General features: G+C 40.2%; 1 protein-coding gene across 1 annotated transcript in view; it reads left to right on the forward strand.

Annotated features, from left to right (window-relative positions):
* The first annotated feature begins 337 nt into the window (after positions 1–337).
* The window catches only part of CEP152 (centrosomal protein 152), a 108,160-nt gene continuing 90,228 nt past the window's right edge, over positions 338–18,269 (forward strand). The window contains 2 exon segments of the mRNA XM_081228195.1: positions 338–450; positions 6,627–6,720. Coding sequence (XP_081084321.1) covers positions 6,634–6,720 — 87 coding nt within the window. The 5' untranslated portion in view covers positions 338–450; positions 6,627–6,633.

Below are 18,269 nucleotides of genomic sequence, written 5' to 3' on the forward strand. Positions count from 1 at the left end.
AACCGGTTCATCCTAGGAAAGGGCAGGCGGCCAGGTGCTTGGGCGTCTCTACGCAACCGATAGGCCCGCCCCCTCTAGAGTTAACCCTTCCGTAATTGGCTCACGGGTCCACCAATGGGCACACAGGAGGAACTTCCCGCCACCTCTGGCGCCCGCTTTTAAACAGCCGTATAGTATTTGCAGCTGCAGGCGGACTTCTCAATCTAGCTTGAGAAAGGCGGAGACTTCCGCCTCTACGCCCTGCCCCAAGCCGGCATGGCCCCGCCCACCAGGCCCGCTTCTAACCAGCGATTGAAGGAGTCGGCTGCTCCTCAATGGCCTCGGGGTTCCGTGGTTTCGGTTGTGACTAGGACGGAGCTAGCCGGTTAGAACCCGGGTGAGGAGTTTGCTAGAAGTTGGCTTTCGACGGGAGCTAGGGTGTCTCCGCGGTGACAGCATCCGTGGCCTCCGGTGAGTTTCGCTTCTTGGCTGGGCTTGGGGCTGGGATAGGAAAAGGTGCGGAGTCCTTGGGATTCTGGCTGAGGCTTCCCGGAGGACTGACCCGTCCCCTCCCCAAATCCCGCGGTGGTGGACTGCTTGCGGGTGGCGGGGCTCCGCCTTTGACTTTGAAGTGTCATCCAGACCCCAAGATCCTACTTAGAAGTGACGTCTGGGAAGCCCTCCTCGCCTCCTCCAGGCTGCTAGGGTAGCGCTGAGTCCCGACCCTGGGGACCCCCGCCGTGGTCACCCTGGCGCCGTGCCAGGCCCACCGTGGGTGCTCTGTACACGTGTGTTGACCGAGTGCATGTGACGCTGGCAGCCGAAGCCAGCAGCCCCAGGCCTCCTGGGCTCCGTGCAGCTTGGGTCTCGCGGTACCCGTTTGCTGTGCCATAGTTGACGCCAAACGGAGTTTCTTGGTAGGGCCCTGGGTTTATCTTCGTTCAACCTGTGGTTGCCTGCTTGCTGCATCCTCTGGGCACCCTGAATGTATTTGTCCAAGCTGCTGTCATTAGCACTGATCACAGATTATTGTCATCCTTTGTTTTTATGTGTGTTTCTTTCCCTTCACCAAATCCTGATGAACTTTGTAATCTTGAACGGTGCTTGGCAAGTAATTGTTGAATGAATAAATAGGCCTCCTAAGCCTGGTATTGCAAGTCTGAAACAGGCTAGTGTGCTCTGGCTATTTCCATTCTAGAAAGGAAGCTAGCATGTAAGCAAGTAAGTAGAATTTCCTAACTCTCAGGGCACTTAAAGACCCTTTTGTGGCACTTAACCTTTTCTATCTTACAGTCATGAACTTGAGTGTGATTTAAGCTGAATTTCGCCATATCCTTCACAATGCATGACAATTTATATGCACCTCATAGATGTGAATGCACTCAACTAAATGAGAGGCTGAAATTGAAGCTATAAGAAAAGTATAAGAAATATAGCCTGAAAGTGCCAAAGAATGACTAATTTCATGGGGGGAGGGCATCTTGAAGAAAGTGGCATTTTCATCCTAGAAAAGACTGCAGTATTTGAAGGAAAGTTTCCCACACACTGCATATTCACCTTTTCTCAGATATACTGAATGCTGTTTATTCCTTTAACCTCTTTTGTAGCTGGCAGACTTCTATTCATGAGTAACATGTCATGATAAAAACAAAACTAAGATGTATTGATTGGTACACAGTGCTAAGCGCTTCATGTACATTAATCTTGTGAATCCTTGTAACCAATCTTTGAAGTAGGTACTGTTTTTTACCCCCATTTTGTTAATGAGGAAATGGAAACAGTTGTGCAAGTTTGCACAACTGTTAAGCAGGAGAGCCAGAACTGAGCCCAGGTTGTCTGAATGAGTGCCCTCATTCTTAACCACTTAACAGCCATATTGTGTCCTTTAAGATCTATTTCTAAAGTCTTTCTATGAAACTTCTTTCAGCCTTATTTTCTTCTTAGCATACTTAATTTGTACTTTGTACTTTCCTCTATTACAGAATATATTACAATGTATCACTTAACTATTAATTCATATCATTGTTTCCCTAAGGGACTGTAAGCTTCCCATGGCTGGTAGCATGTCTTAGATACATCTAGGGTATAACCTGGCCCACAGTAGGTGCTCAGTAAAATTTTTATTGAAATAATAAATCTGTAGAGAACAACATGAATGTATTATATTCATTCAACAAATATTGGTTGTGTGCAAAGGGCGGGGGAGATACATTTTAATTCTGCCCCCAGAGTGCTTATAGGCTATTATATGAGGCAAAAACAATGCTACTTTTGCTTTCTAATATTTTGTCCAATTAAACACACATTGGTCTTTCTCATTGCAAGGAGGGCAAAGAAAACATAACCAGCGACAACAAAATGAGTAATGAGTGGGATATATGACAGAACATAGCCTTGTAAATAGGTTCAGAAAAAGTTATCTCTCTAGGAAGAAAGTATTAACCATCTTGCTATTAAAAAAATGCATACTGTACACTTATTCTGCATCTTGATTTTTTAAATAGTCAATATATAGAGAGATATTTCATTATTTTTATTAGTGACACAGCATTGCCAAATTTATTCAGAAGTACTTTTACTAGGGCAAATGTTCTTTTTCAATATATTAATATTGATAGTTCTCAAGATGGTTTTCCCAATTCATACTTTCATCAGCAATTCATGAGGATGCCTATTTCCTATAAAATAGCCACTAGGGCTTCCCTGGTGGCCCAGTGGTTAAGAATCCAGCTGCCAACGCAGGAGACACGGGTTCGAGCCCTGGTCCGGGAAGATCCCACATGCCGTGGAGCAACTAAGCCCCTGTGTCACAACTACTGAGCCTGCGCTCTAGAGCCTACGAGCCACAACTACTGAGCCTGCGTGCCACAACTACTGAAGCCCGTGTGCCTAGAGCCCATGCTCCACAACAAGAGAAGCCACAGCAGTAAGCCCGCGCACCACAATGAAGAGTAGCCCCTGCTCACCATAACTAGAGAAAAGCCCGCGTGCAGCAACAAAGACCCAATGCAGCCAGAAATAAATAAAATAAATTAATTAAAAAAATAGCCACCACTAGCTGTTATCATGTGTTTTTTTAATTTACTGGTTGAAAATCATATTTCATTGTTTAAATGGCACTTTGAATTCTTTGTGAGATTAAGCATCTTTTCAAGTTCGTTGAGCATTTGCATTTCTTTTTTTTAATGAAATGTATCAGTTGCCCATTTTAAATTGAGTTGTCTTTTTCTCATTTCTTTGTGAGAATTGTATATTGGGACTTTCTCTTGTGTTTTGCAAGTCTCTTTCTCATTATTATTTTACCCTTTGATGATATATATTTTTTATACATAATATTTGACTTGCTAATGATGGTTTTGGCCATATACAGTTTCTTTTTGTATGTGTGTATGTTTAAGTTTCTGTCAAGTTTTTCCTTTATGGCTTCTGGGTTTATTATCTTGCTAGTTTTTTCTTTCTAATTTAAGCAGCCTCTTTTATTGTTCTTAATATTATAGTAAAGTCTCTGATAGCAGTAATCAGTAGTGATTAATAAGCACGAGAAAAGCATTAGCTTTTATTTTTAATTTTAGTTAAATACTAATTACCTTTTTAGTCTCCCTCTTTGTTTTTTAAGCCACAGTAAGTTTATCAAATCTCCCTTAATGCCTAAAATAATTTCTATGGTCTCTGGTAGTTTGCACTTTTCAGAAGGAAAGCTAATTTGTACCTTTTCCTCCCAGTGGAGAGAGATTTTGTTCTTTCAGATATTTTCAGATTTCTTCTTTAATGACATGGTTTGGATTTAAAATGCCATTCAAAAAAAAGATATAGTTTTGTCTTTTACATTTTCTTCACATAAAAAAGAAAATAGGGAATTCCCTGGCGGTCCAGTGGTTAAGACTCCGCACTTTCAGTGCTAAGGGCCTGGCTTCAATCCCTGGTTTGGGAACTAAGATCCTGCATGCTGTGCAGCCAAAAAAAGAAAAAAAGAGAAAACTAGACTTTATTTTAAAAAAATGAAAATACCTTGTAGAATTCATTATTCTCTATCTGAGAAAAAGTAGTTCTTTATTTAAAATAACTGTATTTAGCAATAAGCTCTTGTAAATCTTAATGTTCTTTTTCAGTATTCAACAGGAATTGATGGCAGATTGGTGAAGTGTTGGAAAAAAAAAAACCCTCCCTCCTTTTACCTAATAAAAGGGAAATTAACCCAAATTCCCTATTCTGGCTTTAACTATAAAATTCAGGGCAAGGTGGAAAATACCATAAGAATTAGAAGCAGGAAAGATTATTTCTGCCTGGAGAATTCAGGGATGTCTTTAAGGTCCAGCTTAATTGCATTTCTTTTAAGGAGCAAGCATTTACATGGGCTTGTATTTTCATAATCTATAGATTCTATAGACTTGATGTTCACTTGAAGTAGTGAAAAAACCCTAGAGACATGAGCTTGTGTTACTGTTTTTCCCTCACCATTTCAGCTACATTGTAGGCTCTTTACCATATTCAGGTATCCATCTTATGCTGGTATACAAGAGGTTTCTTGTAGCTGCTGGGTGGAGACAAGGTTTAGAGTCCCTAAGCCTCTCTGTTTTACCTCTCAGTGAAGGAGTACGTGTGTCCCTTCCTCCATGTAGCCCTGGCACAAGAACAGAAAGGAGCAGGTCTGGTCTAAGAAGCAGAGGCTGGAAGGGTTTCGTTGATGTGAGGAGTCTGAATTCATAGAATTAAATGGATGGGTTGGGTGTAGGGAGGGACCAGAGAGGGGAGGGATAAAGAAGGTGGACTGCACATTAGAGTTTGGCCGAGAAACAGTCCTTGTAAAACAACTAAAACTTATGGGGATTTTCAGCATCGAAATTCATATTTGTGTTAATCTGTAATACCATATTTCATCTATTATAACGTGCACATTTTCTTTTCCCTTTTGTTTTGTTTTTTGCCGCTCCCTGTGGCTTGCAGGATCTTAATTCCCCGACCAGGGATTGAACCCAGGTCACGGCAGTGAAAGCGCCAAGTTCTAACCACTGGACCGCCCGGGAGCTCCCTTCTTTTCACATTTTAACATCTACAAAGAGGCTGCATTTTAAAGTTAATGATATGTCATGATTTAATTGGCCATATCTTTTTCTTAGTGGTACAGACAGAACTGTGTCATACCATCAAGGGCACCTTAGAGCTGATGAAGTGGAATATCTTTTGCTATAGAGCTACTGGCTTACATAATAGTTTGTGATCTTAGTCCTCTACTGTCTACACGGGGGAGCTAAGTTCTTTATGGTAAAATACGTTTGGATTGCCAAGTCTATGCTTCTCATTCCACTTCCAGTTTAATGACATTTTAGAGCCTGAAGAGTGATGTATGATCTGTGGCCCAGCCTCACATCAAAGTGCATTTCATTGGCATGCACAAGAGTGGACTGAATAGAGGACAGCATTAGGCTGTGTAATTGATGATGCTTGCCTACTTTTTTGTCAGGATTGTTCAGAGTTTTGAAATTCTGGGTAGTTTCTGTGTAGTGTCAGGATCCCTAAGTATAATTCAAATCATCAGCAGTCTTTTGACTGTAAGTACTTGAAAACCCATTTCCCGCTGCTGCTTCTGCCACAGCAGTGACCATTCTCCAGGGAAGTCTTGCTGCTGCTTTGGGACAGTGTCATAGCTTCACATCCTTCACTTCTGTTTTTCCTGAGTATTTTTTGCTAGAACTTGATTTTATCAAGCTTAAGAGCAGGACATTTAACACATATACATATTTTTTAAAATTTATTTTTGGCTGTGTTGGGTCTTCGTTACTGTGTGCGGGCTCTCTCTGGTTGCAGCAAGCGGGAGCTACTCTTCGTTGTGGTACGCGGGCTTCTCATTGTGATGGCTTCTCTTGTTGCGGAGCACGGGCTCTAGGCGCACGGGCTTCAGTAGTTGTGGCACGCGGGCTCAGTAGTTGTGGCTTGTGGGCTCTAGAGCACAGGCTCAGTAGCTGTGGCGCATGGGCTTAGTTGTTTAGCAGCATGCGGGACCTTCCTGGACCAGGGCTTGAACTTGTGTCCCCTGCATTGGCAGGCGGATTCTTAACCACTGCACCACCAGGAACATCCCAACACATATTTTTGTTGTGTGCTCTGTGGAGTTTACTGGATTGTAAATGTTTTTGGGGGAGCAATCATTAACTCAGGATTTAGTGGCTCTCTTTCTGAAAAACATGACATTTGGATTTGTGATATTCAGAAGATGAGGCAAGTTGTGGAGGATGCTACCTGTGCCATCTTTAATACATCAAATTAGAAACTTGGAGCGTATTCTTAAAATTTGTATGTTTTGGCATATTTCTGGTTCATTATTATTATCTTATTTTTGTGTGTGGACAAAAATCTTACTGTTTGAGTTATTCTTTCCAGACCACTAGAAAGGTCTAGTAGTAGGTTTATTAGCTTTGGGCATTTTCTCATTTTCATGAATTTCTGTCATAACAGCTATTTTCTGTGAATCATGATTAATTTGTAAGAACTCTCTTTATAGTTGGAATACTAACCATTTGTCATACATTAGTTACATATATCTTCTCCCCAGCTGCTCCTGTCTTTTTGTGTATGGCACCTCTTATGTAGTTTGGTCTGGGGAGATTTTCTGGGCTATTTATAAACCAAACATCTTTCTGTTCCTGCAGGAGGACCATGTCGCTAGACTTCGGCAGTGTGGCACTGCAGACGCAAAATGAAGACGAAGAATATGACAAAGAAGACTATGAAAGGGAGAAAGAGGTAAGTTATTGAGAAAAAGAATTCTAAACCCGATCTTAAACAATTTTATATCCTGACCAAAATTACATCATTTTGTGTCATTTTGAAGGATTTATGGTTCTTTTTTTTTTTTTTTTTTCCAAAGCCCCAAAACTTGATCAGCATCTGGACTTTTGAAAGGTAGATGAGTGGAATGCTTCCTTCTTTTGGACAAGAATGAAACATAACTGTATACGATGCCCTAGATAGATGGTTAGATTGCTGAAGCACTTTTCATTTAGGAGGTAGTGGTCGGTCTTGGGGCAGAGGCCTACTTGCGTGGGCCAGCCCAACAGGTTCCCTTGCTTCGGGTAGCCTGTATCCACGTGGGGGCCACCGGTGAACAAGCAAACAGGCGAGTAAAGCAATCTGAGGGCTGATTTAGCACTGACAAATAACAGGGAGACAGGGTAAGGTGATATTAAGGCAACCAGCCAGGAACTGGTGAGGGAAGGCCTCTCGGAGGAGGAAATGTTTGAGCTGAGCCTTGACTCATAAGAGGGAGCAGCTGCACAGAAGCCCGGGACGGATGCCCTAGGCTCAGACACAACCAGTGTAAAGCCTGGAAGTAGGCAGCAGACCCTGCATATCTGTGAAGCAGCTAGAAGGCTGTGGAATTGGGACTGTGTGAGCAAGGGGTGAGTGGTGGAGGCGGGGAAGAGGTGGTTTGGGGCCAGTCACGGCATGTCAAGGGAGGGTGTTTGTATTTTATCCTAGGGGCAGTGGGAAGCCAGTGGAAGATTTTAAGCAGGGAAGTGATATCTGACCGTATATTTGAAAGATCTTCCTGAATGCTGTGTTGTGCGACGAGATTACAGGAGAAAAGGAGTAAGAGGAGGAGATCATATTATTTGTGTGTGTGTGTGTAAAACGAAATCCTTGGCCCAGTAGTAATAGTAGCAGCTGGTGGGAATCAACTTGCTTGTTATGATTGTTTTTAGTTTGAGTCAGATTTCTTGATTGACTGCGATAACAGGCTGCTTTTGTACTGAATGTTGCTATGACCCATTTGTTTTTTCAGGTGTTTTTTAAATTTTTTATTGAAATATAGTTGACTTACAATGTTGTGTTCATTTCAGTTGTGCAGCAAAGTGATTCAGTGATATATATATATATATATATATTCTTTTTTAGATTCTTTTCCATTATAGGTTATTACAAGATACTGAGTATAGTTCCATGTGTTACACAGTAGGTCCTTGTTGGTTATCGATTTTATATATAGTGTATATGTGTTAATCCCAAACTCCTAATTTATCCCTCCCCCCTTTCCCCTTTGGTAACCATAAGTTTGTTCTCTTTCTTTCTTTCTTTCTTTCTTTCTTTTTAGGCCAATTCTGGGTGACTTTTTTTTTTTTCACACACACACACTGTATTTTATTTTTACAAGAAATAAATAGACTGACACCAAGCATTGTAAATGGATGACCACAACAAAAGCAACAATGATTGCAATTACAAAACACGAAACACACTCAAACTATGTCATAATATTGACATTCAGTCCAGTAATCCTCCACTGTAACAGCTCCTTTACTTTGCAGTGACAATTGATTTGTATATTTTTTGCCTCTGAGTCCATGTGGGATTTTTTTTTATTCAAACAGAAAGTCACAAAAATTATAATCATCCTCATCAGTTCACTCAGTCCCATGTAATTAAATTTTTTTTTCATCTTGATCTTTTGTTAGCACTTTTACGAGTTCATCAGTTTTCCATTAGAGTTCTGAAAATGCTAATTCATTCAGTTCAGCAGTATAGTCAGTTACCAGAAACCTGTACTTGTCAGAGTCTTTTCCATGAATTCCTTGAAGATGAAACCCTTTTATAGGAACATATTTGCAAAAGCATCAGAGTACACCCAGAACTGTCTGTCAATGACAAACGACTAAAAAATGACCACGGTTAAAGATTTGATGAAAGTTCATAATAATGCAATTGACAAAGAAATCTAGTTATTTCTGAGATATACATTTTAAAGTGATAACTAGAATTATGACTTACAACATTATACCAGAACATTTAAGATTTTTAGAAGTTTCATGCAATGTCTGAAACATTTATATTAACATATTTCCATACAAATAACCCAAAGAAAGTTTAGTATTAGTTGTTTTTTTTGGTTTGTTTGTTTTTTTATACTGCAGGTTCTTATTAGTCATCAATTTTATACACATCAGTGTATACATGTCAATCCCAATCGCCCAGTTCATCACACCACCATCCCCACCCCACTGAGGTTTTCACCCCTTGGTGTGCATACATTTGTTCTCTACATCTGGGTCTCAACTCCTGCCCTGCAAACCAGTTCATCTGTACCACTTTTCTAGGTTCCACATACATGCGTTAATATACGATATTTGCTTTTCTCTTTCTGACTAACTTCACTCTGTATGACAGTCTCTAGATCCGTCCACGTCTCAACAAATGACTCAATTTCATTCCTTTTCATAGTTGAGTAATATTCCATTGTATATATGTACCTCAACTTCTTTATCCATTCCTCTGTCGCTGGGCATTTAGGTTGCTTCCATGACCTGGCTATTGTAAATAGTGCTGCACTGAACATTGGGGTGCATGTGTCTTTTTGAACTATGTTTTTCTCTGTGTATATGCCCAGTAGTGGGATTGCTGGATGATATGGTAATTCTATTTTTAGTTTTTTAAGGAACGTCCATACTGATCACCATAGTGGCTGTATCAATTTACATGCCCACCAACAGTGCAAGAGGGTTCCCTTTTCTCCACACCCTCTCCAGCATTTGTTGTTTGTAGATTTTCTGATGATGCCCATTCTAACTGGTGTGAGGTGATACCTCATTGTAGTTTTGATTTGCATTTCTCTAATAATTAGTGATGTTGAGCAGCTTTTCATGTGCTTCTTGGCCATCTGTATGTCTTCTTTGGAGAAATGTCTATTTAGGTCTTCTGCCCATTGTTGGATTGGGTTGTTTGTTTCTTTAATATTGAGCTGCATGAGCTGTTTACATATTTTGGAGATTAATCCTTTGTCTGTTGATTCGTTTGCAAATATTTTCTCCCATTCTGAGGGTTGTCTCTTCGCCTTGTTTATGGTTTCCTTAGCTGTGTAAAAGCTTCTAAGTTTCATTAGGTCCCATTTGTTTTTTTTTGTTTTTATTTCCATTACTCTAGGAGGTGGGTCAAAAAGGATCTTGCTGTGATTTATGTCAAAGAGTTTTATAGTGTCCGGTCTTACATTTAGGTCTTTAATCCATTTTGAGTTTATTTTTGTGTATGGTTTTAGGGAGTGTTCTATTTTCATTCTTTTACATGTAGCTGTCCAGTTTTCCCAGCACCACTTATTGAAGAGACTGTCTTTTCTCCATTGTATATCTTTGCCTCCTTTGTCATAGATTAGTTGACCATAGGTGCGTGGGTTTATCTCTGGGCTTTCTATCTTGTTCTGTTGATCTATGTTTCTGTTTTTGTGCCAGTACCATATTGTCTTGATTACTGTAGCTTTGTAGTATAGTCTGAAGTCAGAGAGTCTGATTCCTCCAGCTCCGTTTTTTTCCCTCAAAACGGCTTTTGCTATTCGGGGTCTTTGTGTCTCCATACAAATTTTAAGATGATTTGTTCTAGTTCCATAAAAAATGCCAATGGTAATTTGATAGGGATTGCATTGAATCTGTAGATTGCTTTGGGTAGTATAGTCATTTTCACAATATTGATTCTTCCAATCCAAGAACATGGTATATCTCTCCATCTGTTGGTATAATCTTTAATTTCTTTCCAGTGTCTTATAGTTTTCTGCATACAGGTCTTTTGTCTCCCTAGGTAGGTTTATTCCCAGGTATTCTTTTTGTTCCAATGGTAAATGGGAGTGTTTCCATAATTTCCCTTTCAGATTTTTCATCATTACTGTATAGGAATACAAGAGATTTCTGTGCATTAATTTTGTATCCTATAACTTTACCAAATTCACTGATTAGCTCTAGTAGTTTTCTGGTGGCATTTTTAGGATTCTCTATGTATAGTATCATGTCATCTGCAAATAGTGAGAGTTTTACTTCTTCTTTTCCAATTTGTATTCTTTTTATTTCTTTTTCTTCTCTGGTTGCCATGGCTAGGACTTCCAAAACTATGTTTAATAATAGTGGTGAGAGTGGACATCCTTGTCTTGTTCCTGATCTTAGAGGAAATGCTTTCAGTGTTTCACCATTGAGAATGATGTTTGCTGTGGGTTTGTTATATATGGCCTTTATTATGTTGAGGTAGGTTCCCTCTATGCCCACTTTCTGGAGAGTTTTTATCATAAATGGGTGTTGAATTTTGTCAAAAGCTTTTTCTGCATCTATTGAGATGATCATTTGGTTTTTATTCTTCAATTTGTTAATATGGTGTATCACATTGATTGATTTGCGTATACTGAAGAATCCTTGCATCCCTGGGAAGAATCCCACTTGTTCATGGTGTATGATCCTTGTAATGTGCTGTTGGATTCTGTTTCCTAGTATTTTGTTGAGGATTTTTGCATCTATATTCATCAGTGATATTGGTCTGTAATTTTTTTTTTTATAGTATCTTTGTCTGTTTTTGGTATCAGGGTGATGGTGACCTCATAGAATGAGTTTGGGAGTTTTCCTTCCTCTGCAATTTTTTGGAAGAGTTTGAGAAGGATGGGTGTTAGCTCTTCTCTAAATGTTTGATAGAATTCACCTGTGAAGCCATCTGGTCCTGGACTTTTGTTTGTTGGAAGATTTTTAATCACAGTTTCAATTTCATTACTTGTGATTGGTCTGTTCATATTTTCTGTTTTTTCCTGGTTCAGTCTTGGAAGGTTATACCTTTCTAAGAATTTGTCCATTTCTTCCAGGTTGTCCATTTTATTGGCATAGAGTTGCTTGTAGTAGTCTCTTGGGATGCTTTGTATTTCTGCAGTGTCTGTTGTAACTTCTTCTCTTTCATTTCTAATTTTATTGATTTGAGTCTTCTCCCTCTTTTTCTTGATGAGCCTGGCTAATGGTTTATCTATTTTGTTTATCTTCTCAGAGAACCAGCTTTTAGTTTTATTGATCTTTGCTATTGTTTTCTTTGTTTGTATTTCATTTATTTCTGCTCTGATCTTTATGATTTCTTTCCTTCTGCTAACTTTGGGTTTTGTTTGTTCTTCTTTCTCTAGTTCCTTTAGGTGTAAGGTTAGATTGTTTACTTGAGATTTTTCTTGTTTCTTGAGGTAGGCTTGTATAGCCATAAACTTCTCTCTTAGAACTGCTTTTGCTGCGTCCCATAGGTTTTGGGTTGTAGTGTTTTCATTGTCATTTGTTTCTCGGTATTTTTTGATTACCTCTTTGATTTCCTCAGTGATCTCTTGGTTATTTAGTAACGTATTGTTTAGCCTCCATGCGTTTGTGTTCTTTACGTTTTTTCCCCTGTAATTGATTTCTAATCTCATAGTGTTGTGGTCAGAAAAGGTGTTTGATATGATTTCAATTTTCTCAAATTTACTGAGGCTTGATTTGTTACCCAAGATGTGATCTATCCTGGAGAATGTTCTGTGCACACTTGAGAAGAAAGTGTAATCTGCTGTGTTTGGATGGAATGTCCTATAAATATCAATTAAATCTATCTGGTCTATTGTGTCATTTAAAGCTTCTGTTTTCTTATGTATTTTCATTTTGGATGATCTGTCCATTGCTGTCAGGTGTTAAAGTCCCCCCCCATTATTGTTTTACTGCTGATTTCCTCTTTTATAGCTGTTAGCAGTTGCCTTATGTATTGAGGTGCTCCTCTGTTGGGTGCATATATATTTATAATTGTTATATCTTCTTCTTGTATTGATCCCTTGATCATTATGTACTGTCCTTCCTTGTCTCTTGTAACGTTCTTTATTTTAAAGTCTATTTTATCTGACATATATGAATATAGCTACTCCAGCTTTCTTTTGATTTCCATTTGGATGGGATATCTTTTTCCATCCCCTCACTTTCAGTCTGTATGTGTCCCTAGGTCTGAAGTGGGTCTCTTGTAGACAGCATATGTATGCGTCTTGTTTTTGTATCCATTCAGCAAGCCTGTGTCTTTCGGTTGGAGCATTTAATCCATTCACCTTTAAGGTATTTATCAATATGTTTGTTCCTGTGACCATTTTCTTAATTGTTTTGGGTTTGTTTTTGTAGGTCCTTTTCTTTTTTGTTTCCCACTTAGAGAAATTCCTTTAGCATTTGTTGTAGGGCTGGTTTGGTGGTGCTGAATTCTCTTAGCTTTTGCTTGTCTGTAAAGCTTTTGATTTCTCCATCGAATCTGAATGAGATCCTTGCCGGGTAGAGTAATCTTGGTTGTATGTTCTTCCCTTTCATCACTTTAGGTATACCATGCCACTCCCATCTGGCTTGGAGAGTTTCTGCTGAGAAATCAGCTGTTAACCTTATGGGAGTTCCCTTGTATGTTATTTGTCGTTTTTCCCTTGCTGCTTTCAATAACTTTTCTTTGTCTTTCATTTTTGCCAATTTGATTACTAAGTGTCTCAGCATGTTTCTCCTCGGTTTTATCCTGTATGGGACTCTCTGTGCTTCCTGGACTTGGGTGGCTATTTCCTTTCCCATCTTAGGGAAGTTTTTGACTATAATCTCTTCAGATATTTTCTGTTACTTTCTCTCTCTCTTCTGCTTCTGGGACCCCTATAATGCGAATGTTGTTGTATTTAATGTTGTCCCAGAGGTCTCTTAGGCTGTCTTGATTTCTTTTCATTCTTTTTTCTTTATTCTATTCCACAGCAGTGATTTCCCCCATTCTGTCTTCCAGGTCACTTATCCGTTCTTCTGCCTCAGTTATTCTGCTAGTGATTCCTTCTAGTGTAGTTTTCATTTCAGTTATTGTATTGTTCATCTCTGTTTGTTTGTTCTTTAATTCTTCTAGGTCTTTGTTAAACATTTCTTGCATCTTCTTGATCTTTGCCTCCATTCTTTTTCCGAGGTCCTGGATCATCTTCACTATCATTATTCTGAATTCTTTTTCTGGAAGGTTGCCTATCTCCACTTCATTTAGTTGTTTTTCTGGGGTTTTATCTTGTTCCTTCATCTTGTATGTAGCCTTCTACCTTTTCATCTTATCTATCTTTCTGTGAATGTGGTTTTTGTTCCACAGGCTGCAGGATTGTAGTTCTTCTTGCTTCTGCTGTCTGCCCTCTGGTGGATGAGGCTGTCTAAGAGGCTTGATGGGAGGGACTGGTGGTGGGTAGAGCTGACTGTTTCTCTGGTGGGCAGAGCTCAGTAAGACATTAATCCACTTGACTTTTGATGGGTGGGGCTGGGTTCCCTCCCTGTTGGTTGTTTGGCCTGAGGCAACCCAACACCCGGAGCCTACCTGGGTTCTTTGGTGGGGCTAATGACAGACTCTGGGAGGGCTCACGCCAAGGAGTACTTCCCAGAACTTCTGCTGCCAGGGTCCTTGTCCCCATGGTGAAACAGAGCCACCACCACCACCACCCCCCCACCTCTGCAGGAGACCCTCCAACATTAGCAAGTAGGTCTGGTTCAGTCTCCCCCGGGATCACTGCTCCTTCCCCTAGGTCCCGATGCACACACTACTTTGTGTGTTCCCCCCAAGAGTGGGGTCTCTGTTTCCCCCAGTCCTGTTGAAGTCCTGCAGTCAATTCCCACTAGCCTTCAAAGTCTGATTCTCTAGGAATTCCTCCTCCTGTTGCCGGACCCCCAGGTTGGGAAGCGTGACGTGGGGCTCAGAACCTTCACTCCAGTGGATGGACTTCTGTGGTATAAGTGTTCGCCAGTCTGTGAGTCACCCACCCACCAGTTATGGGATTTGATTTTACTGTGATTGCGCCCCTCCTACCGTCTCATTGTGGCTTCTCCTTTGTCTTTGGATGTGGGGGTATCTTTTTTTTGGTGAGTTCCAGTGTCTTCCTGTCGATGATTGTCCAGCAGCTAGTTGTGATTCTGGTGTTCTCGCAAGAGGGAGTGAGAGCATGTCCTTCTACTCCGCCATCTTGGTTCCTCCTCCCATAAGTTTGTTTTCTATGTCCGTGAGTCTATTTCTGTTTTGTAAATAAGTTCCTTTGTATCATTTTTCTAGATTCCACATATAAGTGATTTCATATGATATTTATCTTTCTCTGTCTGACTTACTTCACTTAGTATGATAATCTCTAGGTCCATCCATGTTGTTGCAAATGGCATCATTTCATTCTTTTTTATGGCTTAGGAGTATTCCATTGTATACATACATCACATCTTTATCCATTCATCTGTCGATGCACACTTAGTTTGCTTCCATCATATGAGCCATTTTCTAATATGTAAAGTAATTCTTTTTAAGAGTCACTGTGGACCATTTGTATTAATAGGAAGCAAAGAATAGGGTCAGTTGCCCACGTGGCTGGCAGTAGAGTTAGGGTAGAGACAGAAAGCTGGCATCTGTCTCTGAGTGGATTTTGTCCATAGACATGTATTGTTTGGTTGTACAGTATTTTTAAAAAATTGAATCTATATTTAAAGATTAGAAAATTTCATGTAGTAATCCAGAATTTCTGACCTGTCTTGAAACATCCTAAGCCTGGGCCACATGTGGCATGTATCTGCACATGGCAGCAAGTAGGCTGGAGCTGGGCAGTGGCTCTCCCGTCCGAGCTGGCCACAGTCCCTCCCGCTGCCCCCCCCCCGCCCCCGACATGGGCTTGTGCACTTGGACCTGCCAGCTTCACTCTTGTAAATTCTCTGCCAAGTCACTGAGGGCACTGGAGTTTGTGACCCTTTCCAGGGTTTCTGGATTTTGACAGGGGCCTTCACCAACAATTGTTGGTGGCAAGGGTAGGGGGTGAGGATTTTCTGTTACTTTGTGAACTCACAGCATGAGGTTTTCACGACCTTGATGGCTTTTGGGTAGTTCTCTGGCATTTAGCTACTGGGATTTTTGAGAGGATCAGTTTAAGTAGTTACTATAGTAGATTTTAAAGAAGGAGAAAAAATAATCTGACAGGTGATCGTTTTCATTGGAAAAGATGGGTAGGGTATTAGAGAGAACGTACTGCCAGGTGTGTTGTGTGGTGAAAGTTTTAAAGGGGGTATTAGTTAAGGAGGCAGTAAATTCTAGATGATATAGAACAGGGGTCCCCAATCCCCAGGCTGTGGACTGGTACTGGTCCACGGCCTGTTAGGAACCAGGCCGCACAGCAGGAGGTGAGCAGCGGGCCAGCAGGCGAAGCTTCATCTGCCGCTCCCCACCGTCCCCCATCGCCCACATTACCGCCTGAACCACTCCCCGCCACCACCCACTCCATGGAAAAATTGTCTTCCACAAAACCGGTCCCTGGTGCCAAAGTGGGCTGGGGCCCGCTGCTGTGGAAAATAGCCAGTGGGATCACTTCTTGGTAGATTATGTGCTGGGGTAGAGTAGGGAATTTCCAGAGTAAAAGGTGCTCTTAAGAGGTGAAGTATCTAAGAATGAGTGTTTCTAGCAGAGTGGAAGAAAAGAATATTTAGCTAACTTGACTCTAATGTGATGATTATGGGTCATATTAATAAAAATTGTTTCATGTTAATAAAAAGTATTTTTACCTTTTTTAAAAAAATTGCTACGAGGGAAGAAGTGAGATCAGAGGTTAGAGAGTTTCAGCAGTAAAATTCAGAACTACTCATACTCAGCTGTATGTATATTTTGTAAAAGCAAGTTAAAATAATTGGCTGATCACACCTAAGTTCGTTTTCATATCCAGAAGTCATTTCCACTTTCTCAATCTCCCTGACCCTACGATAACAGAATAGTTTATAGCCTTAAGTGGTTAAAGAAAAGAATGGTCTTTTCATGCCTGCCTGGTTGGTAGCTTTGGGATTGCCAGGTGGATTAGAGTGTTAGTAGTAGGCTAATACACATTGCTTTCTCTACTTAATGAATCGCTTTGTATTTAATTCATTTATGTAGGTGGAATGCTTGCATCACAAGAATGTGCTGTAGAGCTGGCCAAGCAGGCCGTATCTGACTCATAGGCTACCCTGCTAAGGATTTGTGAGATCCCCTCTCTGTAAATGGCAGAATAATCCTGATTTTGACCGTCTAGTGTGAATGGCCAGTTGCTAATACAATAGGCTTTACCAAACTGTTCGATTTGGATGCTTTGGGATCAGCTGGAGTGTTGTCCACACTTGCCCATAAGTCAGTGAATAAGCCATAGTCAAATTCCAACCTCCATCCCATCCTAACTGGCAGCTCTGTAGTGATGATCTGGACTTTTCCATTTCTATTCCCTCCATTGTTTGCATTGAAGAGTAAATGGAGAATGCATTTAATCTTCGGAAAGGGAAAGGATTTAATAAAGTGATTCAATATTCAGCGGACATTTAGACCAGTGGAATCTCAAGCCACAGACCACTACAGATAGACCCATATTTTGAAACAACCTCCAAGAATTTTGCAGAAAAGTAAGGCACTATAATCATTTCTAAATCGCTACAGTTCTAAGTGGTCTATTGGTAAAAATTTGACCACTGTGTTCCAAGGCATAGCAAAGAAATGCATAACCCACAGCCTCACCCAGTGTTTCACCGGAAACTCCATCTCCTCCACAGTAAACAGAGCAAATTAGGGTGCAGGTGAGGAAGGGTGAGAATACCATGGAGATATAGTATCATAGTAATTAATATTCATATCACTCATTTTCCTCACAGCTTCTTGGAGCACGTTACTTTGAGAACTGCTGATGTAGCAAGAAGGACAACTACTAAGTAGACCTCATCCAAAGTACTCTAGGCAAACTTTTACTTGTAAAGCTGGCCCAGAGAAGAGGACTTCAAAAGTTTTTTCATTAAGTCATTCATAATGTAACAATATGATTTTGCAAAATATTTTTCACCTAAAGTTACTATACTTTGCAGTTTCATCATTGAATATTACAGACATATAGTTGTTGTTGTCATTGCAGTTGCTGTAAGCTCCAAAGTTACTGGTACAGCCACAGTTTAAGGTTGAGTATCACTTGGGATCTCATAGTTTGCTGGCGCGTACATGTACTTTCTGCAGTGTCACCAGAAGTAGCTTTGGGATTATTGCTTGGTTCTAGATCATAAAATTATGTATGTAAGTATGTATTTTGGAGCTGGTGGTTTGGGGCAGAAGTACTTAGTAATCTGTGCTTATCAACATAATACTTGCTGATGATCCTTCGTTGAGTGACGATATTATTTGAAGCCTGGAAAATGATCTTGAATAGAAAGGTAAGCGGTTTGAGTAGCATATGGCAGACAGACACTTGCACCTGGGAATACTGATTTGAGTCTCTCTTAGTTTTTATATCAGTACTTCTCTAGTAGAATAATAAGCTCAATTGAGGTTGGAATCGTTTATTTTAGAGGTTAGGCTTTCCATTGCATAGCCTTTCTTCCACTTTTAACTGCCTTGTTTGATGTTACTTCTGGAAACATTTTTGATATTTTGTCCCCACTAGGGGGAGTTGTAAGGCTAGCATTTGTTTACATTTTATACAATATTATTTGACTTATTTAGTGGAATTTTCTCATAGTCACCTAAGAAAAGCAAATTAACAAATGGTTGAGTGTTCA

Source organism: Mesoplodon bidens (assembly GCF_964165515.1).
Source record: "Mesoplodon bidens genome assembly, chromosome: 3".
NCBI lineage: Eukaryota > Metazoa > Chordata > Mammalia > Artiodactyla > Ziphiidae > Mesoplodon > Mesoplodon bidens.